This window comes from Corvus brachyrhynchos, unplaced genomic scaffold (assembly GCF_000691975.1).
Source record: "Corvus brachyrhynchos isolate BGI_N302 unplaced genomic scaffold, ASM69197v1 scaffold48, whole genome shotgun sequence".
NCBI lineage: Eukaryota > Metazoa > Chordata > Aves > Passeriformes > Corvidae > Corvus > Corvus brachyrhynchos.
This window is the reverse complement of record NW_008240027.1, coordinates 70,136-96,793: the sequence shown is the minus strand read 5'-3', so window position 1 is coordinate 96,793 and position 26,658 is coordinate 70,136. Positions and strand designations below refer to the sequence as shown.

The 26,658-nt window shown below is 37.9% G+C and overlaps 1 protein-coding gene across 3 annotated transcripts in view; it reads left to right on the top strand.

Moving 5' to 3' along the window:
- Positions 1 to 26,658, top strand: part of ZFYVE9 (zinc finger FYVE-type containing 9) — a 58,179-nt gene that overhangs the window by 5,556 nt on the left and 25,965 nt on the right. Inside the window, exons 1-5 of one of the 3 annotated variants that reach the window (XM_017743515.1) lie at positions 4,392 to 4,525; positions 10,856 to 10,960; positions 15,554 to 15,658; positions 16,422 to 18,481; positions 23,730 to 23,829. In XM_017743515.1, the coding sequence (XP_017599004.1) occupies positions 15,589 to 15,658; positions 16,422 to 18,481; positions 23,730 to 23,829 (2,230 nt within the window). In that variant the 5' untranslated portion in view covers positions 4,392 to 4,525; positions 10,856 to 10,960; positions 15,554 to 15,588. Of the gene's footprint in view, positions 1 to 4,391; positions 4,526 to 9,407; positions 10,245 to 10,855; positions 10,961 to 15,553; positions 15,659 to 16,421; positions 18,482 to 23,729; positions 23,830 to 26,658 lie in introns of those variants that run through there. The other 2 variants (XM_017743514.1, XM_008640740.2) reach the window with 2 other exon arrangements.

The following is a 26,658-nucleotide window of genomic DNA, read 5'->3' as shown; positions in this document are numbered from 1 at the left end:
GATGTAAAGTGATGCAGTAAATGTACCTTTGCTGGTGTGTTCCTGTTTTTCAGCCTGACTCAAGCTGAACTGATGTTTGCAGTAGTTACAAAAAAGCACTAAAGCCTGACGTAGACAAAGCTGGAAGTGTTTTTTCCTCTGCCATTTTCTATGTGCAAAAATGTTGTAGAATTCAGTTTGGTAACTATTTCAGGGCTGTTTCCCAGCTATTCTTCATTAGTTACAGAGGAATTAGGCATGATCAAAGATACTTCAAGTGTTTTGAGCTTCTTTTTGCTTGTGCTGAGAAGATCCCTTGTCCAGTTAAGTGCGAGAAAAGAAATGCTATATACCAAATTATTACCATGCTGACTGGCAGTGTTTCAGTGTGAATTTTGCTTATTGACTACTTGTACTGCAATTTTGCAGAAGAGGGTTTTTTTTGTTGTTGTTAATAAAATGGTAGCTGGGAGGAACTTGTTGTTCCCTCTTCCCAGCATAAAAAGAATCCAGAGGTCATTTCCTATCAGGTGATAAATTGAAATTAGGCCATACTTGGGTCAGAGATTCATGGGTGCTCTATCAATTACAGAAGAGCTATAGCTGCTCTAGTAGTACTTAACAGCCTTCTGGATTCTTGCAGTTTCAAAAAATACTGTAATTGGAAAGTTTTTATTTACTTCTATGAGATACTGTTCTTTTTATAAATAATAAAACTCAAACTTTATACATGTGCTTTGGGTACAACATTTCTATTTCATTCCAAGTTAAAAATTTTATTTGGGGAAGTAATATGGGTGAAATACATTAGCAGATTATTGATGGAAGAACATACACACTTTTTCCCCAAAAAAGTAGTGTGATGCACTTAAAAGGAGCTGGTAAATGTTCAGTGTAAGAAGAAGATCAAAGAGCTTTCTAAATTGCATAATACGTTCTTTATCTGTGAATGACACTGACTATTAGAGGAGCTTTTCTGTTTCCAGGCTCAGTTTTGTTGTGTCAAAACTCTGCTTTGAACTCAGTGTACATGTTGTCTTACCTGTTCACACTCCAAGTGTGAACTAGAAGATTGATTTAGGAACACTAAAATAAGGGCCAAGCCATTTAAAACTATGATTTTATAGTATATGTAGCTACTATAAATTCAAGAAGTATTGGCAAATTGTATGAGTATGCATAAAATTTATTGCTTGATCAGTTGGCCAGTCAGATAATTGGAAGTTTGTAAGATACAACATGACAAAAACTGTAGATGTTTTCAGATTTGTGAGTTTTTTGTTTCTCAGTTATTATTTACTGTACTTCTCTTACATTTCTTTTAACCCAGTCAATGAAACTGTTCTCTTATCTGTTTCCTTTTCTTCTTCAATAACTTTGATTTTTTCTTTCTCCCTCTCTTGTTTTTTTGAATTGTTGGATTTTAAGAGGAAGGCTGAAGACTGGTGTCATTAACAGTAAAATATGGGCCCCAGTTTCCGGTGATGTAGATTCCTCTGGTCTGTGTGATGCTCAGACCTCATTCTGATCTTGGGTGTGCCACACATGCAGTGTCTCTGAGGTGCACTTTGGTGATGAGTGTGGGGCTGAAGGTAAACCCTGCCCCAGTCATCTGCTGAAGGTGTCTGGAGAATTAAATTTGTATTCCCACTTCAAGTTTTGCAGCTCTGAGCTTTGCATATCAATTTAAACAAAACGAAATGAATCTTGTTTCTCTGCCAGATTGGGAAGTGCAGTGAGTGAAGAGGTGCACATTTGGTTTTTCTGCAGGTGTTGTAGAGAAGCAAAGGCAAGTGGGCTGCTGTGGTTTATTGCAGAAGAGTGGTGGATAACTGTGCTGGTGACTTCTTAAATAAAGGTGATATGAAAGAAAAGTTTATCTTGTGTGTCGCTCCCATCAGCTGCTGAGTAGGGGTAGTGCTGACCTGTCTTTTTAGTGCATCACAGATCCAAGGAGCATGCTGCCCAACGCCATGGAATGCTGAGGACAGAGAACTGGACTTGATTAACCTGGTGCTCCAAAGAGTGCAGTGGTTCTTGGATTGAGTCAGTGCACTGTGCTGGAACCAGTAATAAAGGAGCTGAAACACACGAATCTGTTCCAGATTTATTTCTGATGGCTACGACTTATTTTCCACCCATAATTCTTTAGATTTTGTGAAAGATTTTGTAAGTAACAGGGAAATTTTTACATGATCTGGAGATGGAGAGAAGTATGTTTTGTTTTGAGTTGGAAGATGTGTTGAATGAGTTTATAGTGTAAATCTTATCTGATGTTATATGTATCCAAGTCCTTGGAGATACTATATTAGTAAGCATTTTGTTCTACCATCTATGGAATGAAAGAATCTTGCTTTTCTGTAGATGTAAATGCTTTTTTCCCCATAGTAGCTCTTCTTTTCCTTCTCTTCCCTCTCTGCATGAATCCCATCTTTCTCACATAACACCATAATTCTGTTTGGTTTTTTTTTTTCCAGAGCTGTATGGGTATCGATTACCCAGCAGGTTGCTGCCAACATAGATAGAGCAGCCTGCTTTTCCTTTGGAGGGCAGTCACTTGGACTTGTTTTTACTGTGTAGATACTCATTTTCATGACAGACATATATATAATTTTTAAAATATGAACATGAAGAATAGTAAATGAACATTATGATCCCATAATCTTAATTTCTGTAGGAGATTAGATTAAAGATACAACACTTGAAAAGTGGCAGCATCTGAACACTTAACTGGTATGTAAAAGTCCTCTTGTTCATATTACTGAGGCTGTGAATACTGAGCCTTCTTTGTAGGCTGGAGGAGACACAAAAGTTACATGGTTAAAAAATACACAGCAAACCAATCATGCCAATGTAATTTCTTATTCCCTATCTGCACTGTAATGCAGATAAATGATCATTTAATGTGAACTGAGATAATGTAAGAGGAAAGTTCCCTCTTTGTGATTTTTTTTTTTCATTTATCTCACAGTCTTTTTGGAATTGCCCATTTGCCTGTGATACTGTAGAAATGCATGCTGTGTCTTGGAAATAGCTTGCTTCTGAGACTTGTGTTTTGTAGAGAAAGGCACAGGTGTCTGATTTACTTTTTGGGGTTTATACTTCAGTATACAGCTGCTCTTTCTGTTTGCCAGCCACACTGATAGTCCAGCAGAGCATGTTGGCTGTCACGGTGTTACAAAGGTACATTGTAAATGCTGCATTGGTTAATTCAAAATGAGTATTTTAATGATCTCTTATTTGGTGAACGTGAAAGTACATGCAAAGCCCACTTCTTAGGTTCTATTATTAACAGATTACTTTAAATAGCATATATATTGAAACAGCCTCTTAGCTGAAACAGCAAATTGCATTGATTGTAGTAATTTTGTACTGTGTTTTTGTATAAATTATGAAGGCTGCAAAAACCCCAGCGTATTTCATGTGTTTCACAGTTTTTTCTTGACTCTTTTATAAATGTAACTTTAAAAGGTTGTTACTTAACCATCAGTCCACCTGTGTGCTTTTCTGCTTTCAAGTAATTGTATTGGTGTACTGGCTTAATAGCTTCTATATTGTATTTACCTTGGTTTCACTTAACAAGTCACCTGTAAAATGCATTTTAACCCATCTCTGGAATTCACTCATAGATTTTCTTTTTGTATACTCCTGTAGAATAAATGTGGCTTTTCTTATGATGCCAGTTATATATTGTTTCTTGAAACTCACGGGCAATAGATAATTTTGTATGTAGTGGTTTTGTTCCCTTATTCATTTCCTATAATACCCTTTGTGGCTATATATATATATATATATTTTTTTTTTTTTTTTACTTTTTTTCCCTTATTCATTTCCTATAATACCCTTTGTGGCTATATATATATATATATATTTTTTTTTTTTTTTAAGCTTCATTTCTGTACAGATGGCTTTTAAATGTAATTGTACCTTCTAATTTGAGGAAACATACGGTAGTGCCTCCTATGTAGTTAACAAAACTTGTCTTGACTAGAGACTTCAAGGGAAGTGCTTGAGGGAAGTGGTCCTGGATGCTGAATACCCACTGTGTATATGTGTCAGAAAATGCATTTCAGGCTACAAGGCTGGGGGTTTAATTGAATTTGTGAAGGAGCTTAATGATGGTAAAGAATGATGAGGTTGGATAGGAGGCAGGTTGGTAGTTAGGACAGTGTCTTAGGAAATGGCTGTTATTTTAGCCTTGTGGGTTTTTGCTTTTTTGATGGCCGTTTTGTCAAAAGACTTCCATTTCTGTTTGCAATGTGGATGTACCACCATTGCTGTTGGGTTTGCTCCCACTGTTCTTAATCTTGTGTGGTTAATAAGGTTCACAAGTATGTTTATACCAGTAATGAACAGTAATGTTGGAACATGGGGTAACATGGGGTTTCTCATTTTTTTTGTCAGAGAAAGAAGAAAGCTTGGGCAGGGAGAAAACAAATGGATGCAGGAAGAAGTGAATGGGGAAGGAATGTGAGAGGGGAAAAGGAGACCTCCAGATGAAGAACACACAGGAGTATGGTACAGGCTAAGAAGGAGGGGTAAAGAGGTAGGGATTTGTGGCTGAGCAGAATCAATCACCCTATCAGTGGACAGAAGTGGCAGAGGTTTCTCACTTTTGATCTATCTGAGAAATGTTGCATCTGAGTTCTATCAGAAGAATCTGGCGTTCCTCGAGCTCTGTAGGATTTCTGATAACTGTATTAATACTCATAACTCATTAATAATGAAGGCTTTCAAATATTTTTGGGTTTTATCTGTTAAGTCTTTATTTCCTGACTGCTAACAGAGATCCAGAATTAGGGGCATTTAGTATTATAACTAAAACTTCCTGGAGTCCAACATAAATTTCAGGTAAATGTCCTGATTGCATCAGTGGCACAATATATCAGGGAAAAGAAAAAAAGCTTTGCAGTGAACCTAAATGCAAGTTGCTGCATTCAACCTGTTGATTAGTGCTCAGTCCCTTCAGCACTGTTACATGCATGTTAATGGACCTCAGCATAGATGAGATGCATGCTCAGAAATAGCAGTTTCAGTACACACTGTTGCCATGGATTATTGAGTTGTATCGAGTGAGTTACTAGTTACAGATGACTTAAGACATAATGCACTGTGAGCATCAGCAGTGATGTTAGATCATGATCACAAACGTGGGCGGGAACTTTGCTACACTTGACAACAGTGTTTTATAATGTGTTTGGTGTGATATGAATATAAAGGTCTATACAAAATGGGAATTAAGTTACCTACTTAGAGATCATTTCAGGCAGAAGAGAGTATGAGATAAAAATCCATATTTATTTCAGGGATGCATGGTAATCCAGCTTTGCATAACATAGGATTTGAGAAAAAGTGACTGTTTGGTGTCTATAATTATGATATTTCTTTAAAATGTATGTAAGAATTTAGAACACTGTTGTCTTACACAGTTATCAGATGAGCAGAGATGACCACAGAAGTGTTGGAAACAGAGCCTGTTGATAAAGGTGGTGTTAGTATCTGCCTGACTTCTCTCCAGTGGTTTTTGCCTGTTCAGACGGTCCTTTCTCTAAAGAGCAGCTGAGTGCATAAATTGTGTTGCTTCCAGCAGCTTCTCTCCCCAGTGGGTACAACTTGGAATTGATGGGCTGGTAAATGGTAGCAAAGCAGTTTCCCTTCTTGCCCATTGTCCTTTTGATCTGTCTCATTTTGGTTGTGTGGCACTTCTGGCTTTTATTATCAGATTTTGCTCACTGGCACTCGCCAGTGTCAGCCCCTCGTGGGCTTTTTAAAAAGGACAGTTCCTTAGCAGTTGGAGGCTTTTAATTAGAGATTCTAGGGGACCTTAGTCAGTTCTTCCCTTACTGCCCAAATCTAAGAAAGATCTGAAACAATGTTGAGTCTATTTGGGTTTCATTCTTGTTTCTACCCTACATTAGAAAGAAGAAAAATTCATAAAGTGTTAGGGTACAGGATTAATCCACTGTGGGATAGAGTGTCAGCTTTAAGTAATTTTATTCTTCAAATGTATTAAACATCATTGTCAAAACCTTGTCAAATACCAAAACATTAAAATCATCCCATAAACCTACTTATTCTATATGTTTACTTTATTTTGTATTTGAATAAAGATAAATAACAGCTTCAGATCAGTATGTTAAATGGATTAATCAAAAAAAAACCCCTATGTTGTTACATTGATGACATTACTTGGAACCCTTGCACAAATTAAGAAACATGATTTTATATTAAATTTATGTTTAATGCACTGTGCATTAGCTTTTTGTGGTTTACAGTATTTTAAACTTGGAAGTTGCATGAAACTAAGTGTTATAAAACATTAGATACATAAACCACCACATTTTGAAGTGACCTCTATGAGCATATGAATAAGCTCAGGAAAGGATTTTCTCTTTTTTTTTTTTTCCCCAACTGTATTCCTCTGGAAAAACTTGCGTGGAAGGCAGCACTGCAGTGTAAACCTATCTATTTGTTCTTCCCCAGAGCAGGGATGGATCCTTTTCCAGGCACTCAGGAGCAGTTACATAAGCAGGAGCTGGTTCCTGTCTCCAGGTGCTGAGGCCCGGCCTCTGCAGCAGGCTGAGGCTGCTCGGCAAGGCTGGGGTTTATGTCAGGAAAACAAATAAATTGCTTTCTCCTTGAAATAGTAAAAAAGGGTAGGAAATGGAATTTTATTTTCTACTGTAAATGGTTATAAAGCAGGTGTCCTTTTCAGTTGGGCTGCTTTTATTCCCTGGAGCACAAAGGTTGATAATGCTGCTGTAGTTTGTCTTGTCTCCCTCTTACTTTTGACTGTGATACTTCCTATAATGCTGCTTTGAAGTTACTGCTCTTTTGACTGCCTTACTACTGCTCAGGCATGTGTGAATGTCTCCTTATGGAAACTTGGCTGGAGACAAATTGGAAATAATGGCTTTAAAATGGCATGGGGGAGAGTCAAGGGAAAAGATGCAAATATTGGTGAAATAATTAGAGAGACTGTTCTGCTTTAAGCATTATCCACCTCTGTTTGTTCAGTTGATTGGAAAAAAAGACAATCCAATGCAACATTGCAATAGTTTATCTTTTGTCAGCATTCATGGGTAGTGAGCTGGTACAAAGTGTTGTATTACACAGAAAGAGCCTGCCGGGCCCCAGCCTGCTCTTGGGTGCATTTACATTGAGTAGTAGGAACATCAGCAAACTATGGAAAGTAAAGCTGAAGGATTCTTGGTCATCTTGAGCTTCTGGTGCAGGGAAAGGATTAGCAGCGACTGTATCTTGTTTATATTTGTTGCATTTCATTTTTGCTGCTGTATTTAGTATTTCTTATTAAATGGATTTATGGTGAGTTTTAATGGGATTTTTAAATCGGAACTGTGATATAGATAGTGTATTTTAAAAAGAATCTGTTGTCATTTGCTGAGTCTTCTTTAATAACTTAGCATTTTGAAAACAATTATGATTTTTCTTTTTCTGGTTGCATTGAATGACTACTAGTTTAATTTATTAATAGAACACTTAATTTTGGAATGTTTAATTTGAGGTCTAATCTGAAGTCCTTGCCATTGCAGGCATTTTCAGGTGTGTGACAGATATTGCTACTGCTGTGTCACACACACTTTGTAATGCCTGCCCTTCCCTTCATTTGGCATGTGCTAGGTAGAAAGAACTCCATGTTTTGGGACAAAATTGTTAGGCATGTGGTAAATCACCATTATTCCAAGCATTATATTACTTGAGTGAAGAACCCCCTTTTCTGTTTTTGAAGGCTTAGCTTCCAGATTGATTGATCAGATAAAATAATTAATTTTACATTACTGATGTGTGTCCTGAAACTTTCCACCTATCTCCCCCTTGTTTAAGTACACTGATTTCCTGTTAATGTAACCCCCTGCTATGGTATTTCTTGTTGTAGTTCATATTTTCTTGCAGAGTTGGGGCCTGAACATATCCCCTGTCTGTAGTCTCTGAATCTCCCATCTGATACTTCCAGAGTGTAGACAAGGTAGGAAGTTAAGATACCAGCATTGGAATCTGGATTTGCATTTAGGATAATGCCTAGTTCAACTAACCTAGCAATAATAAAGTGCCTTAAAATGGCTGCAAATGTCTCCCTGCCTACTCAAAGACATCTTCTCACTGGTAGCACATTATAGAGGATCTGTAGTGTAGTTAAGAGTTGGATCTTTGCCAGTAGATGGAAGCATTTTTTAGCATCTCCTCATGCTTTGAGCATTTTTCGCATTTTTTTACCATAGTATCAAAATTGCTTCTTTTTCAGTCTCTTTCCATTTATTATAAGCTATTCCAGTTTCTGCTAGTTCAGATTACTTTCATTTAATGTTGTAAACACTTTTTACATTCTTTTTTGTGGAAGATATTTCTAATTTTGTATTTTTAGAGTTCTTTTCTTCTATTCTTCATCCTTTCTTTATTCTGATCACGTCTCTGCTTGTCAAATTTCTCCTCAATTTCTGTTTTGGTTTTGCCATAATTGGTAGTCGCCTTCTTGGAGCTCCTGAGGGAAATCAGACATGTAGGGTACAACCAAAGCAGCACCTGAGTGACACCACTGTAGGGCAGGAGACAGAGGAGTTCAGCCAACCATCAGCAGAAGAGATAAGGAACTGAAATGCTCCAAGTAACAAACTGGGACAGGAGGGACACTGGGCCTACTTCATTTGCAGTAATTTTAGGTCTCAGTGGGCCCATAATTTTTAGGTGGAAATGTATGCATCTTTTACAAGTGTGATGGAACCCTTTTTTAGCAGTGTGTGTGACTCAGAGAAAACCTAATAATCACTAGGTTATATGTTGTTGTGAGTATTCATGGCTCTCACTTGTAGTTATTCCTTTTGTCCTCAATTTTTATTTCAATATACTTTTCTTACATTAGATTCTTACTGAAAAAAGAATTTGGCTCTGCTGCCAACTTGTTCATTTTTTTCATGAAATCCAAGTGTTATAATATACTTTTTTTTAAACTTACTTTTTGTTTAAGTGTACTACGTTCATATCTGTAAGCATGCTGTGATTTTTGCATTGATCTTTGTAAGGGGAAGTGGCTGATGAAAGTAAATGTTGAACTGTAAACAAAAAGCTCCAGGACCTCCAGGTAATATCTCTTCAAAGCTTACTTTGGAGACTGGCAGCGATTGATTGGATCTGTGTTCTTCTCCGTTGAATGGTTACGCACAAAAAAGTCATTACCTGGGAAGGACAGAACAAGGAAAGAGGAGCAGAATAAAAACAATGAATAATAAAGCTGTGCTGTTGCCCTGAATATTGCTTGCCTAGAAGGTTTGCTGGCTTAGAGCATGGGTGTCAGCACAGCACGTTTCAGCTGTGGGTTGCTAGGGCTGATCCGTTTCTGATCAGGGAAGGTTGAACTTTGTGGTTAATGTATGACTGGTTCATGTGATGTTCGTGATGCAGCTGACAGGCCTTGCCATAAATCACAGACAGAAATGTCATTAATTGATCTGTCTTTTCAAAGGGGTCATGAAAACAGAATCATTTTCCTGCACTACAGGCCAGGAGGGGACATGATGGTGGTTCAGAAAACCTTCCTCACTGCCACGTGTACTTCACGTCCCTTTGAAAAACCTTATTATGATGCCTTTCAGTGGAATTAAATTTCCTCCACTTCCGTTTTTGCATGCATGTGAAGCCTATCTGAAGAATGTTGTAATAAGATAACATCTACTATTTCCTAGATAACCAAGATTCATTTTAGTTTATAGAGGTAGAAATACACATAACATCAGAACTTGTATACAGGAAGAGTTCTGCTGGCATCCAAAGCTGTGGGATTCTGAGTTTGGAAACACTACTACTCAGAGTGATACTGTTCAGTTCATTAGTTTCCTGCAATTATTACTGTAGCTAATTTCTGAAAAGAATAATAAACAACCCTGGGAAAAATTTAGTGTAACACTGAATATTGCTTTCATGCATGGAGAACTGATTTTTTTTTTAGCACTGTTCATTTTGCCGGAGTTTTAAGGTTTTTTTTCTAACATACGTTGCAGCTTCATCAGAGCACTAATAAACGTTTTAACTACCTAACAGGTCAAAATGTCAGTGCTAGCAAACCTTAAAACATGAATTTAACTTACCTCTTTCCTTTTCTTGTTGCACTGTTTGTCATAAGCTAGTTTGTGTTTTCTCTGCCCATGGCTGTGTTGGATTTTTGAGCTATGTTGGCTGTTAGGATGCAACCTGGGAAAATGAGCACCTGACCTATAGAAATGCTGTGGATTGAAGAACAAAAGTTTCTTCAGGTGACTTTTTTTTTTCCTCTTGGGTCCTCCCTGCTATTGAAGGTTGGTGCTATTGTGGGTTTTGTGAGAAGCAGCCTTTAGGAAATGAAGGGAGCCTAAGATTGTAGGGGGAATAATTTGAAGACAAAACCACTTGTTTAGCTGTAACAAAATCAGTGGGAAGCTGATGAATACTGTTTACAGAATTCAGAGGGCTGTGAATTTTTGTTGAGTATCAAAGCTACTAGCTCTTTATTTTTGGAAGGCCTATTGTAGTATAATACAATTGATTTCAGAGGCTAGTTTTATAAATTGTTACAGTCAAGGTCATCAGAAATACAAGGGCAGTTGGAGTTGCTGCATTACACTGAGGGTTTACAGTTAATTGAAGAATAATAACAGGGAGGTATCAATGAGTTTCTTATTAGCAACATTTTTCTCCAGACTATAGGAGAGCAATAGTGGCATAGTGCACACATCCCTGAATTTAAAGCTGCAGATGTAATCCAAATCATTTGAAGCTTGCAGCATTTGCCAAATATGCCTGTGCTAGCTGCAGCCATGTGTTGAGAAAAACAAGGTTTGTGGTGGAATTACCAATCATAAAATACATATTTGTATTTTCTTTCCAGGATCAAGTAGAACACCCTGATTCAGCAGAACTGGCTGGTTGTGCTGCAGTCATCATGAGAAGGCACAGGGTCATTCATTTCTTAACATATGTATAAGAGAAAAAGGTAAGAGGCAACTTCTGCTTTAGAATATAGTGATTCAGGGTTCTGCACCTGAGATGTTTTTTATGTATTCTTTTGGATATATATTTATTTACGTACACCTTTGTATATGGATGTATCTCTTACATAGAACATGATGGAGTATTTTTAGCAATTTGTTGTTTTGTTTTTTACTGAGAGTAATTGCCCTGTTTTAGAGCAAAGACTGTGTCTTACTTTGTTTGGGAGAGGGGGAAGGTGGGCAAAGTCTTTCTTTCTCAGTCTGTGCTGTAGACAGACCTCATCAGTTCTAAATAAAGCTATTGCTCAACTCTGAACAAACTCTTCATTACAGCAGAGACTCGCAGGGACAGGTGACACACAGATCGCCGAAGGGAGCTGGAACAAGTTGTGCACTTGACCATTGTTTGTTGGGGTTGAAGGAGGTGTTCAGGAGCACTGGATCTCATAAATCAGTCTGTCCAGTCGATCTGTACTTCTGTGCTGTCATGCTACAGGAAAGTGACATTTTCTGGATGTGTGATTTTTATCAGGATGAATGAGCAATGTTTGGTTTCAGTTTGATCATGCCCTTTGTGACTTCCATCTTAGGAGCTTTTCATGGATATTTTTTGTGAGGACTATAATAAACTATTTGAGCATTTTGTTTAGTAAGAGATTAATGAAACATGTAGGTTCACAGTTTGATATTGAAAGAGTTGTCTCCACAGGACAGCATGACAGGAAATCCTGGGATTCTATTCTGGTCCTTTACATACTCTCTGGTTTTTAGGCCTTTGCTGTGAGGCCAATAGTTGTATGTCAGTATTATTTCCTTTCAGTGCATTTTTTATTACATTATTTTAATGTGATTGTGAGCTGATCATCCACTGTTAAAGACAATTTGAAAGACTAAAGACAATTTGAAAGACTAAAGGCTGTCAGTTCCCGTGGTGAGAACATCTCAAGGATAATTTAGGATGTGCAGTTCAGAAGATCATGGGTTACATAATCCCTTATCATAGAGCCCAACACAAATACAAGTCTGGCTGCTTTGCAGGTATGACACAAGGCCAGTCTCTTGTACAGTTCATTTCCCAAGAGCAAGCAGGCATGTGGGATATCTGAGCTCTCTTGAGAGACAGTCTTCAAGGCTAAGCCTGTTCAGAATAACACCTAATTTTAAGGGAGGGTTTTCTGTCCTTGACTTCTGTCTCCTTCCCTCCCCCACTATGCAACTGAAGTTTGTGTTATGTCTGAATGCTGCGATGACAAGGGCAGTAATTCTGAGTAGATATGACACACGCATTTTTGGTACATGGACCTTTAAATTTAGATATCAAGGGAGATTAGAGCATGTAAGCTTCATGGAATGTAAGTTCCTAAGTTTCAGAAATGAAAATGATGGTAAGCCCATGCTGTTGTTATGAAGAAATTGATAAGTAAAACACAGTTCCTGAATTATGCATGATCTGTGATCCAACAGGAGCTTGAAAATAATCTGATTTGACAGGCTGCATGTTTTAATTAGCTCTTTGCCCTGAAAGACAGAAGATGACTCTGCAATGGGTAACAAATGATCTTGGGTTCTGCACTTACTATACCAGTGGGTAGTAACCATTGTATTACTCTTTTTTGTATACAGAGTTAAATAAAATACAAAATTTTACTATTTTTTCCATAATTAGTCTTTTCTGGCAAATCTGTACATGGAGGACTGTCTTTTTGGAAAAAAACATCTTCTGTATTTTACTCATTGGTGGTTTATGTCTCCTTTTCCTTGCAGTGGCACAAAATCCTCTCCTTCATACTGTTCATTCCAATATATACTAATTTAGGAAGTATCTCCTTTTTGGTGGCATACAGCTAAAATTACCACTGAAACTTCTTTGTGATTTGCTCATGTTTTTATTCTCCTTTTTCCAGAATCTAAGTTGTGTGTTTGCTCATCAGCTTCTCTCGATGCCATGTCAGGATGTTTGAACAATACTACAGAGTTTCACAACTATTAAGGATCCTTTAAAAACATCATGCCAACCTTTGTACTAAGAGGAACTTTGGGATTAGAATAATTCTAAAAGTCTTCCAAGCTTTTATAGTGGTACATGCTAGTTGCAGTCAAAAGTTTCAAAAGACCTGTAAAGGAATATGCTTTTTATTAGCTTGGGTATTTAATAAAAATATTCAAAATAAAATTAAATTCTAAACCACAGGGAAAACAGCTACTCAATTATTACAGCATGCTGTGTTAGAGCAAGTTTATTTTCTGTTTTGATCTTGAGTTGCTGGCTATGGAGAGTTGAAGCATTAGATCTTCAACTGGCAGATATGTGAGTTGCTGACAATCAGGAAGCCTTGCTGATATCTGTTAGGAACATGAGTACTTGTCCTCCTTTACTGCCAGACAGAGGAGAGGGCATTAAGGACTTCTGTGGATTTGGCAGTGTGTTTTGCCCTTGGCAGAAATTTGCAGAAAAGCTTGGGGGGTTGCTGTGTTCTTTTATATAATAATAATAATAATTTTAGATCTTAGATCTGAAGATTTGCAGCTGACCTTTTTTGAGAAATACCTACTGCACAGACAATGAGATCTCATTTAGAGTGGCTGTCAGCTTAGTGACTGTGAGTTTAAAAATAAAAGGTTCTCCATATATCCTGGTACATCAGTAAGTAAAATAACAATAGTGATATAAAAGGTCTTTATTCTCTTCAGTTGGAACTCATGAGCACAAAAATTTTTTATGACACTTTTCAGTCTTGGAGTGCTTCACTGACAAATACTCTTTGCATCATTGACCTTCATCAATTGTTTGCTAGGAGCAGTGTTATCATTATAATGTAAATTAAATACATTTTAAATGGATGTGAAATTATATTGTATTTTGTACAAAACAGTCTTACTTTTTGAAACTTCTGAAATGCAGCCTGTGATCAAGGTGGGCAGCTTTTGCATTGCTTGTGTTATGATCTGTGCATCTGTGCACAGTTAATGATATGGCAGATCATCTATTTTCCTTGCAGAAGGAGTTAATCTAAAATCCCAGAACAGAGGCCAATTCTGGGAGTGTGTCAGATGACAAGTCAAGTTTATCTCTGAATTATATTGCAAATGGTCTTTTTTCTGTTGATGCTTATTGCAATTCTAAGTTACTGTTAGATTAATTTTCTTCAAAACTAGCTTTTGTATATATGTTTAACACATGCCTTAGTCTGATTATGTTAAATAGCAATGTATTTATGTTGTATCATGTTCACCTTTTAGAACAACCATGTTTCAAGTTTTAAGTCGACCTTGAAAGCTTGAACTCTGCATTTTGTGATATTTTAAGGCACAGTCTTTTCCTGTCAATAACCTAATTGCAGCTGTTGCCCATAATAAATACAAAACTGCTGTACGGTAAATATTTATAATTTGTAACTTGGTAAATACAAAATGTTGTAGTAATGGAAATAAAAGTGGTTGATGCTTTCCTCAAATCCAGATACTATGGGGATAATAGTAAAATATTGTATTCAATTGGAAACTTCCTCTGATGTGTGGTATCCCTGGTGGAAAAAAGCAGGTTTTTAATTGAGCTGTCAGGTCTAACACTGCTTCATGCTGCAAAACAAGGTTCTCACCCTCTCCTCCTCCATTGCCTTATTTCAGAACAGCGAAAGCCAACTCTGAAGAGAATAAGACTGTTTTGGATGATGTTCAGAGAACAGATCAAATCAAGGTCTCTCTGTGGTTTATAGGTTATGGCACACATTTCCCACTGAAAATGTCTTTGCTGGTAGTGAATGTTTGGAAAAAACAAATAAGGGTGTCTTGTTGCTACACGATTTTGGTAGTGAGGAGTCCATGTTACTGCTGTTAGGGCAAAATATTACTTATTATGTGAAGGTAGTTATGTAATGATTCAGGGTTGGGTTTTTTGCTTTAGTTTTGCTTTTTTCCCCCCTCATTTCTCCCATGTCATCTTCTTTTCTAGCCTGAGAGCATTATCTTGTGATGAGACTATTTACTTCTATGCATTTTGCTAGATTTCCAGTGTCTGCCTTTCAAAGAAACAAGGATTATTAAAGGAGACATTTTAAGAGGTAGAACAATTCAAGTAGCACCCATTAAGTCCCTTAACAACTTTTACAAGTATGAATCTTTGAAGCATCTCAAGGGGAATGAGGAGTGACATAGAATACTGCTAGCCTACTGTACATTAAAAAATCAGAAGCACAGGGAGTTTAAACTACATGTTCAGAGCCACATGAACTAATTGGTGATAGCACAGATCTGGAAGTCAGATCTTCAGATTTTTTAGTTGGCCTTTCTGGTTCTCTGGACTGGTGTCACAGCAGTTTTCCTCTTACCATTATGGTGATCCTGATAGCCAGACACATTAATGTGAGAGACTGGAGGTAATAAAATCCAAAGCAAGTTTGGGGGGGTTGTTAATCTGAATTAAGGAAGTTGAAGCACACAAATAATTTTTATTCCTGGAATATACTTTTGAGTTATGTCTGTAATGTATGTAAAATCTGATTTACAAAGGACTTTTCTCCTTAAATCAGGACAGTATGTAGTGGAACACTGCTGACTGAAGGTTAAGCATCTGATTGTAATTTGTTCTCTGGCAGGTTCAGACAAGGATCTGGTGGTCGTTCCCTGACAAATGGAGAACTATTTCCAAGCAGAGGCATATAACCTCGATAAGGTTTTAGATGAATTTGAGCAAAACGAAGGTGAGTCATTTCAAACAGGATTGTAGATGCACATCAGATGTCTTCTACAGAGAACAGTATTGAAGAGGGGGAGATCTGTGATATCCTTTGTGGGTTTGAGTTGCAAATTAATCCCAGAATTTACAAAAAAAATCTGTTAATTTTGCATAGTATGTCTTCAGCATTTCTTAGAAGTATTCTCTTCTGCTTCCATTCATCTTGTTTACCTTTGTAAAATTTCTCACTCTTTTAATAGCAAATGTGCCATACACTTTTAAAGAAAGGTTTTGTGAAGCTTAATCTCAGTAGCAATATTTAAATAATTTATTTTAAACAAATCAGGCAAAACTTATTTTAAGCTTCTTTTGCAGAAATGTTTTATTAGGTCACATAAATCATATAATGAAGGTTATCATGTTCAAAGCACTAAATTTTTTGCTTAGTCTAATTGGTAATTCTTTACTGTCAAGGAAGTTGAACATTTTATGGGGGTGAGAATCTTTCCAAGCACTTCTAGCTGTCCGAAATATATTAATCAATACTTCAAAGTTGCAAATTCAACCTGATAGTAATTGGGGTAGCTCTAAACTTCTCAAGTTCCAGAAACATTATGGAATTACACTACTTAGGTTGATCAAGGATGTTGGTTATGGCAGGTGAGCTTCATTTTAGTGCCCGTATTTGAGCACCTCTGCATTTCTATTTGGGGCATTCTAATGCAGCAGGATTAATAGAACCTAACAGAACCTGTAGCTTTAATATGACAGGAAGTTTTCTTTTTCAGATGCCGCTGTTTCACCTACACTGCTGGGTGCGAAGTGGAATCAGATTCTAGATCAGCCTTCTTGTCGCCTGTCATTCAACTCGACTGTGGCCAATGTGAATGAAGCTACAACTCCTAATGAATGTCAGCAGAGATTAAAGTCTTTCTCCTTGTCCCATTCAGTGACTACACCAACAGGAGGAGGGGATCGCTGTGCTAATGGAAAGGATTTTAGCATAAGCCCAGAGACCCCAGTCATGTGGATTGATGATCAGGCAGCAGATGATCAATTGGTTAAAAGAAATAGTAATCGGGATGATCAGTGTAACTCTGTGGAAGCAGGAGAAAAGAAATGTGGAAATACAGCTTGCTTGCCAGAGGAGAAAAATGTGCTAGTGGTGGCAGTCATGCACAACTGTGACAGGAGAACACTACAAAGTGATGATGTGGTGGATTGTACAAATTACAACAGTCAGTCCCTAATGGACTCCATTAGCTTTACACTGGATAATGAAAATCGACAGAGTGACCAGTTTAGTGTTACTGTAAATGGATCCACAGAAAAGGATATAGATACAGAAAAGCAAGTAAACAGGCTGTGCACTGAAGATGACTCTGTAAGTCATTTGATTAATGCTTCTTCTGAAAGCCTGACTGCTGCATGCCCCTCCTCTCGATTGAAGGAGGATTTTAATATGAGTAAAGATTCGCTGTTTTCAGAAGCTACAACTGCAGGGATCAATGCAGTGACTCTCTTACAGAGACCAGTTGATGGTACTGCTAAAATGCAAGAAAACTGTGCGTCAGTTGAAAATTTCACTAGTAAAGCCATTCCTCAGAGAGCAGATACAGAAGCTAAAAACTCTTCTGGTTCCAGTAGTGGAAGCTTAATCGTAGAACAGGAAACAACCCAGCAGTTGCAGTCTAGGCTATCTGGGCTCACCGAAACCTGTCAACCTAACGTGGCTGGAAGTGGCAATTACAAGGAATGTGTTGCAGAGGATGTTAGTGCCACTGAAAGCAAAGTCATTGAATGTGATAAAAATCTCGGCACAACGGAATTGCACAGCATGGCAGAATGTTACCCTGAATCTCAGGAGATGACTAATTGGGAACTGACAAAGATGAATGAGATGAATAATAAGCAAACTCTAGGAGAGAATGAAAAATTTTTGCAGACCAAACAGCTTGATGATGCATGTGGTAGTAGCAAAGAAGATGAAGATGGGGTGTTGGAGGCGGGCATAGACTTAAAAGGGTCTGGTACAGATGAGCTTGAAGGGTCCAGTCTCTCTGATGTGATGGCTACATCAGCAGCAAGCTCTCTGTCTAATGGTTGTGATTCCTATGGAATGCAGAACCCAGTTGTTGCTCATGTTCCAAAGACTTTACCCTCCAAGGAAGACTCGGTAACAGAGGAAAAGGAGATTGAGGAGAGCAAGTCAGAATGTTACCCTAATGTTTATGAACAGAGAGGAAATGAGACCACAGAAGGGAGCGGTCTTATTTTAAACAGCACTGGTGACCACATAAAGAAAAATTATTTGCATAATCTTTGTAGTCAGGTTTCATCCATGCAAGGGCAAACTTCACCAAAACCAGTGACTAATCTGCAATATATCAGTGTTCCTTTTGGTGGTGCAAGGCCTAAGCAACCCACAAATCTGAAACTGCAGATTCCGAAGCCATTATCGGACCACTTACAAAATGACGTTATTCCCCCAAATTGTGGAGGTAATAGTAAAAACAAAAATGTCTTTGGTAAGACACAATTAGGGGATACAGCAGACACGTTTCCTGGTGAAACATCTTCAAATGCCTCTGGTACTGGTTCCAATGGGGAACATTTGGATGAGTATGAATCTGGAGTCTCTAATAGTTCGTGCCTTGCAGTAGCCCCAGATAGTCCAGATAATGATCTCAGAGCTGGTCAGTTTGGAGCTCCAGCCAGAAAGCCTTTTACAACTTTGGGTGAGGTGGCTCCAGTGTGGGTTCCAGATTCTCAAGCACCAAACTGTATGAAATGTGAGGCCAGATTTACATTCACCAAAAGAAGGCACCATTGCAGAGCCTGTGGGAAGGTAAGTTCGTATTTTGTGAATAAACTCAAAGCATCTTTTTTTCCCTGATACTGCACAACATTACATCAGAGGTCTTGCTAAACTACTGGATATAGTTACCTGTGACATCTCTTCCTAAAAAGCCGTGTCTGAATGAAGCAAAAATGGGAGTTTGTGAGCTCTGATCTATTTAGGGTTCTAACAAAGAATAACTAATTGTTACTAGTCTAAATAAGCAGTTGTATTTGTTGATTACAATGATCGTCATCCTTGGGTTTATGTCAAACTCTTATAAACTGTCTCAGTGCAGGAAGCTGCTTTATAGAAATTACTGCATCAATAATCCCATTAAAGTTACTGAAACAAACTTGTGCATTGGGAGTGGGCTGTTGGATTGCTGGCATCCTGCTGGTTTACATGGCTGATCAACTTGATTCTTCTCAGTCTTCTTCACTAACTTTTCTCATATTGCTTACATTATTTTTAATAGTATTAACATGTTTCTAAACATACATTTGCTCCTGGGGAAAAAAAAAGTAAATTAACTGTAACCTGATATATGTATGTCCACATGGTGAGAAATTTTGTAATGAAGACAACTAAAACATAATTTCTGTATCACTTTTTGTTGTGTAAGAAATACTTTATTGTTGAGGATTTTTTTTTTATGTATGTGCCATTTAAGTGAACACAAATTCTTATGTGATGAGTTTATTGTGAATTATTAACTTGTAAATTATTTCCAAATATCTTTTACTGAAATACATGTCAGTGGTGTAAGTAGGAACTCAGGGAAAAAATAATGATGATTCAAAAGCAGTAAACTAACACTCTTGTCAATTAGGTATTAATGAATATTGTAGAAAGAAATACTAAACCCAACTAAGAACTAGAGTAAAAATAACTTTGGTTCATTTAGGCCTCATTCAAAGTTTTCTGAAGCTGATTGAAAGACCTCCTGGCTGCTATGGGTGATAATTTTTGCTACCAGAAGAGTGCAGGGAAAGCAGAATGATGTGGATAAAGGACCTAAGAGAAGCAAATGTATCAGAAAAGCTCAAACCCTCATGCCAGCTGTTTCTGGAAGCAGCCCAGCAGAGGCCCCAGGCTTGCTCCTCCAAAATGGAACAAGTATGTGTCCCTTTTGTCCCTTTAGGACCAGAATGCATAGCACTCCATCTCTCACATGCTAAACAGTCTTTCCCAGGACACTTTTAAAACCTAAGCAGACATTCCCTGTGCACTGGTCCAGGACTTCCAGTTGGTTCTGCCCATCCTCTTGCAGCTTGGTTGCAGTGGAAGTCCTGATGTGGAGCCAGTAACCGCAGGTGATCACTAAGCATCACATGAAGCACAGGCCTACCTTAGTGTACCTTTTGGTTAACATCAGGGGCCTCATTCTTCTCATTGCAGCTAAGGAGAATCTGTAAGGCATGGAAGTTAAAGGATTGTCCATGATTTTAGCTTTGATATGTTAACTTATGCTGTTATTTAGGTAATTTTTTTTTCTTTTGGAGTTGAACAAATATGAGTACAATTTTCACGTGCAGTAACATTTTCTGCTTATTTTTGTATTTTAAACAAGTTTATTGCTTGGATGTAACTGCTTCTCTGTAACGACTGAAGCCCTGAATTGCACAAATGATTGCAGAAAATTAAAATATCTGTAAATGCACAAAACATGCAACGATGGAGCAAGGCCAAAAATTTCCTTTCTTTTTTTTTTTTTTTTTTTTTTTTTTACATTCTTCTGACAAACCTTGAGAAGAACAACCAGTGCCAGTGGGTTTTTTGATTATATGTAGGACATGGATAAAATAAAAAATCCCTCTGCTCAGTAGACAAACTGACTCAGTAGACTTAGAATGGATTGTTTTTAGAAGCTTTTGTTAGCTAATATTTGTCTCATAAGGTCACCCCAAGACACTGGGCTAAATTTGCACAAGTGCAGCCAGAAGATGTGGCAGACAGGACTCATTAATAAATGCTAAGGATCAGTGTAAGTCAAATAATACTTAGCACTTACTGCAAATTACTTTACAGCCCTTAATTCCTGTAACAATTCTGGGCAGAGAGAGACCAAAGCTTTGACAGACAAGCTCTGATGAATGTGGTTGCAGTGGCTTGAGAAATCCCAGTTCTCAGCTGTCTGCTCCTGCTTTCTGGTCACCATTCCCAGCCCCAGAGCAAGTCCTGTGGACCATGTGTGGTGTAGGTAACTACTGAACCACAGGGATGCTTCCACTGTTAAATGTCTGAATCTCACTTAAAAGAACTGGGGAGACAATGTCTTTAGCTCTTGCAGTTATTTGTTTCTAAAGGAAGTCATGGGATTCAATATTTTGAACACAAGCTTTAGCACAACAGTTTCTTTTTAAGCTTTATTAGCATAATGACAAATCATTTTAGTAGGGGTGAATGTATCTGTTTCATTTGGGAATAAACACTGCATTTAAAAATAGTTGAGTGGCAACTGGAAAGTCTGTCTCGGTTTTTAATTTCAGGGTAATAATTGCAGAGTTAATGGATGATACGAACCATTTGGATTGATAGAAAGTAATACACTTACAGTAAATTTAGAGTTAAAATTAAGAACCTGATGAATGTGTGTGAACACATTCATAAATTATATGTTATGTATTTTTGTACTTTCTATTGTCAGATGAAATCATCATCCTTGATAGGAAAACCAGAAAATTTGTATGCAATCTTTTTTATTGACAGCCAAAACTGTATTTTTCCACTAAAATATTTTTAAAAAATCAGCAATTCCCCTAACAACTAATGCTTTAACAACTCCTAGTGAACCTGAAAACCCTAGTAACATAAAAACTTGCTTTGACACTGCTCTGTTGTTTTTTTATAGCATGATGTACTGAGATAATGACTTGGTGATTGTTAATAACAAGTCTGACTTGTCAGTTGTGCTGGATTGCGTTCTCTGCATTACTGCTGCTCAAGGCTGGTGCAGCCTGAGAGAGGAGGTGGGGATGTTCTGTCATTGCTTCTATTTTCTCTTTTAATATTTAAATCATTGCATTTGGGACCTTTCATGAATGCACAATGTGTTGTTTGAAAAAGGGTCCTAAATTAGATACTAATTTGTGTTGGGCCTTCATTTATGGTTGATGACATTGATTTTTCCGTGTTCAATACTGAATGAACTTTTGACTGGAAGTTTTGCCCAGAGAACTGAAATGATGTCAAATGTCTGTAAAATATGCTGTGATGTTGTTATTAATATTCCCTAGAATACTTGTAAATTGGGTTAAGGTGTAAGTGCAGAAATCAGATTTTTAAAGTACATTTGCTTTGGTTTTTTAAAGGTTTTCACATATGTGAAAGGGTGGATTTTATTTTTGCATTAAAATGCCAGTGTATACTTAATTATGTTTTGGTTTTGAAATGTTTGAGTTGTCATAATTAGAAAACATTAAAACTGGTTCTAATGAGACAAGGCTGAGCTTTCTGCACATTTGATTCTCAACTCATGTTGAGTTCATAACCTGTATTTACTTATTTTAAACACTTGACACTAAAACCCTGCAAGTAACAGGCTGCAAAGGAGTTGTAATTTGGTGTGATCTTTAACTTGGTTGAAATTTAATTGGGCTTAAACACATTTATATATAAGAATCTTGTGTAGCTTCTTGTCTATATTACAGAAATAATGCTGCTGAAGTGATGGAATATTTTTTTTGTTTAGAAAGTGTTACAGATCATAATAATGCATAGTGAATTGCAGAGATAATATCCACCCATAATTAAAATTTGAAATTCTCTCTTGCTATCTGAACTCATTTGTTAGGTAGCTGCCTCTGTTTCTAGATCTCCTGAGTGTGACATTACCTTTCTGCAGGAAATGGATGTTCATCAGTATCTTCACATCACCTGAAAAATAACCCTGAGGAACTACTGGTTTTTTTAAAATAAAGAAAATATAATTATTTGAAACAAATAAGAAGTCTTTAGGGCACGTGTTCTGCAGGATTTTGAGAAAGCAGTTACTGTTGTAGGATCCTATCTGCATGCAAGTGTGTGTTGGTGCACAAGCCATGCTCTTGTTTTATGGTTTTGTTTGTCTGGAGAAAGCCTCAGGACTGTTTCCTGCCCAGGACTGGGGAGCTTTTAGAGCTGGTTCAGGTGAGAAGGACCAGCACTGCAGCTGGATCTCCACAGCACCTTGTGCTCCTGGGGCTTTGCCCTGGCCCCTTTAGCAGCCAGTGTGCACAGAATGCAGTTCCTGAGTTCTCCCTACTGTTGTGATGCTGTAGTGTTTGTATTCGTGTCAATATGAGCTTTTTTATAGAAATGGAGCAAGATTTTCTTGCAGTACTAATGTCATTCAGCTTTCTTAAATGTCTTGGTTTATATGTTGAACACTTAAAACATTTTGATAATTGCTATTCCTCCTCAACCGAGGAACAACTTGCTAGATATGAAGAGATTAAACAGCTGGAGTTGCTAATATAGAATCACCAAATTATTTAGATTGGAAAAAATCTCTTGCGATCATCAAGCCCAACCTATGACCCATCACCACCCTGTCAACCAGAGCATGGCACCGAGTGCCACGTCCACTCTTAATCATTTAGGTTGGAAAAGATCTCTGAGATTATCGAGTCTGAACAGCACCATGTGAACTGGACCACGGCACTAAGTGCCACGTCCAGTCTTTCCTTAAGCACCTCCAGGGACGGTGACTCCACCACCTCCCTGGGCAGCCCATTCCAATGTTTAATCACCCCTTTGTGAAGAAAATCCTCCTGATGTCCAAAAATTCCTCCTAATGTCCAATTCCGTATAGTGAATTGTACCACTGCAAAGAATTAATTAATTAAGTTTGAATTAATCTGTGCCATAGCAGTCTGTTATATATAGGGAATACTTGTGCATTGAAACGTATTTAATTCTAGGTAATACTCATGCTTTTTCTAGGACTGAAATTAACTCCCAAATTGTTAATTCTGTAAGGGATTGTAATGTGGTAGGTATTTATTACCCCCATTGTCATTTATGCCAAACAAATTTAAAAACACCACAGTGCAGTATCAGGAAAATGCATTTATGTGTTCCCCAAAATAATCATCAGAATTAGTAGGACAGGCACCTTGGGCAGGTATTGGTCACTGTGGCTTTAATGGGAAAATACTGATTTTTTTACCTCTATATTTTGCATGTCAAGAACATAGCTGATACTCAGTTGTCCAGATTCATCAGTTTGTCCCATATTTGTGCACAGCCCTGAGTAGTTTCCCCTGTGTTCCAGGTGTTTTGTGCCGCGTGCTGTAGCCTGAAGTGCAAGCTGCTGTACATGGACCGAAAGGAAGCCAGAGTGTGTGTGATCTGCCACTCAGTGCTGATGAATGGTGAGTGGGAAGGGAATCTGAGACATGGCACTTCACTGGCTTTGTGTGGAGCTGCAGTGAGGGTATTTAAGAAAAACAAAATACTTTATTTGTGTGGGTAAGTATTCTAAAACAGTAGAGGTGCTTGAGAGGCTGATGTGGAATCCCTGTGAAGAGCAGAAAAACTGGTAAGGTTGCAGTGAGTTTGAAAGCTTTCATTTGGGAGTGCTCTACCAGGATAGAAAAATCTGTGACTTTTGGGGTTTTTTTCTATGTTAACTCAGAAGAGTTCTCTGGATGCTTTGTTGCCTGAGTAGATAACCTGCTACACATTTATATGGAATGCCAAAGGGAAGAGTAATGCAATTGTGCCTGTTCTAGATTTTGCACTACAGGAGATTGGGAAAGTAGTATTTATCCACAAATTTATCCAGCTTCTCTTTCTTCTTAACTCCTTGGTGCTGCATTAGGAGGTCTTGTCTAAATACAGGTCCATATATGTGGGCAGCTGGACTTGCATTGTTACTGTAGCACGTTACTGGGGTCTGTCAAACCTGGGACAGTGCTGTGGCTAAAAGTCTGGTGAGAACATGGGATACAGGAGAGAGGTCACAAGTAGTTCTGAAGTTGCCATGTAGAACTGACAGGAAGTTCTATCACCTCTGCTTGGTGTAAGGAAAGACTCTGCTTGATTTTGACCAGTGAGCTGTGGAGTGTATTTTGTGTGTTGTCCTCTATTGTATTAACAGAGCTGTGGTATAAATATGGGCAAACACGGAGCACTGTCTTGAGGCCTCTGAAAATTTCCAGAACTTCCCACACTGGCAGTTCCCTCTGGGTGATGATCTGTCCAGCTGACTTAAGCCCATGACACTGAGACAGCTGTTGCTGGAAGCCACAACGTTCAGTTTTTATGACTTGAATTGAGAAGACAGAGAAATTGGATTAGGTTGAGAGGGGACCCATGTGAGTGCTTAAATCATGAGATGACTTGTCTCATCATGAGAAATTCCAGGCATTTTGGTTTATTAGTGGGAAGGTGAATGGGTGGCTTGCTCCCGGGGTATAAATATATATCTGGATCACTGAAACTCGATGCCAGAAGTTAATGCAGTGGTAGAGAAAGGTCTGACAGGTGCATTCTAACATGTAAAAGGTAGAATGAGAAGTCAGACAAATTCAGCCTCTAAATGCAAACTTTTAATTGTTAGGATAACTGTTCAGTAATTATCAGGATAGTTTATCATGGTATCTCCATTGCTGCAATTGTTTAGCTAAACTTTGGAGACTTTTAGCAAAGATTCTAAGCAAGAATTAATTAGGGAAATTGTGGTTTGTGTCAGCACTCACACGAAGTAATTTTGGCAGTATCTTTACATATTACTGCATAGTGGAATATTTGGGCTGTTTTCAGCAAGATCCCTTACTTTGCTGAACATGTAAACTAAAACACTAAACTTAAGCTCATAGCTTTATTTTTTCTCCAAAGAAGTTGAGTAATGGTTCAGGTTAGGTTGAAAGTAACTGAGTGCTTAGTCTCAAGATGAGAATCAAAAATTAGTAGACAGTATCTGTTATTAAACAGGAATAATTTTTTCAAAAAAATTTCAAAAAGATGAAATGTTTCAAAAATATTAAATGTTAATTGGCATGCAGTGATAGGTTTTAATTATTAATAATTCTTTACTCTAGGCCAAATGTATAAGGTGACAGGAAATTGTAGGTTGTAGTATCTAGAAATTTAAAACGAGTCCCAGGAATGATGCTGAAGGGATTCTAAAGTGTTACATTTTGGGATGGAGAAATGAACACATTTCAAGGTGTACAGGAACAAGGAATTACAAATACACTTAGCAAAAGACAGCTGGCTTGTGGTGGTGAGTAGGATTAATATTCTCTGGGGGAAGGGAAGAAGCTGAAAATATTTCAGTTGAAACCAAAGTGTTGTTTTAAAAAGACATAATAAAACTGATCATATTATAATGATTTCCTTTTGAAAGACTCTCTGTGCTGCTGCCAGGACAGATGCACATTAATGGCAGCAAACAGTGACATCAGTGCCTGGTTCATTCCAGGGCCAGTCCTGTGCTTGTCCCGGCTCCCTCTGTTCCTGTTCCTGCTGCAGTGCTTCATGGTGATGCTTTGGGTTACTGGTTAGTTCACCTGCAGCCTGATTGTATCCCACCCCTCCTGGTCCTTCCAGTTTTTGTCAGTGCAGGGTTTGGGGCTTTAGTTCCTCTCAGTGCAGCAGGTGAAGCATTAATCTTTGCACAGCCTTGGAACTGGGAGTAGGAACTGTAAAAGCAGCTATTTTATTTGATTGCTTGGTACCTGGTTTGTGTTTGACTGGGGTGTGGGGGAGGGTTGGGTGTTTGCTGGCATGTTTCCATGGCCAGGCTATGTGTTCCATTGGTTTCCAATGCTATTTTTAGTGTATTTGCATTTGGTAGATATGCTGACTTGGCACTTTGCTCCATTTAAAGAAGGCTTTAAGAATGCTCTTGTACTGTGCTATGACTTTTCTAATAAAGGAGTCTTGGACGTGTAACTTTGTGCATTTTTAATACTTTCTTCTCTCAGGACTTTTCCTATAACTGATACAGAATTGCTGTTTAAAAAGTGCTTCAGTTCAAGTAATTTTCTCAACTGGAATGTCAATACCTTTTTCATTGGCAGGCATTTCACTCTTGGTTTTGCAGGTTGATGAAGGGAAGCAGGAGGATTTATGTTCTATTGAGTTCTGTTTGGGTTTTTTTTTTGGTCTTGTTATTTCCACCTTGGTTTTCTAAAATTTGCAGCTGAAGGAACCCAAGGATGTACATGCTCTGAGAGCTTAGGTGCCATGATATT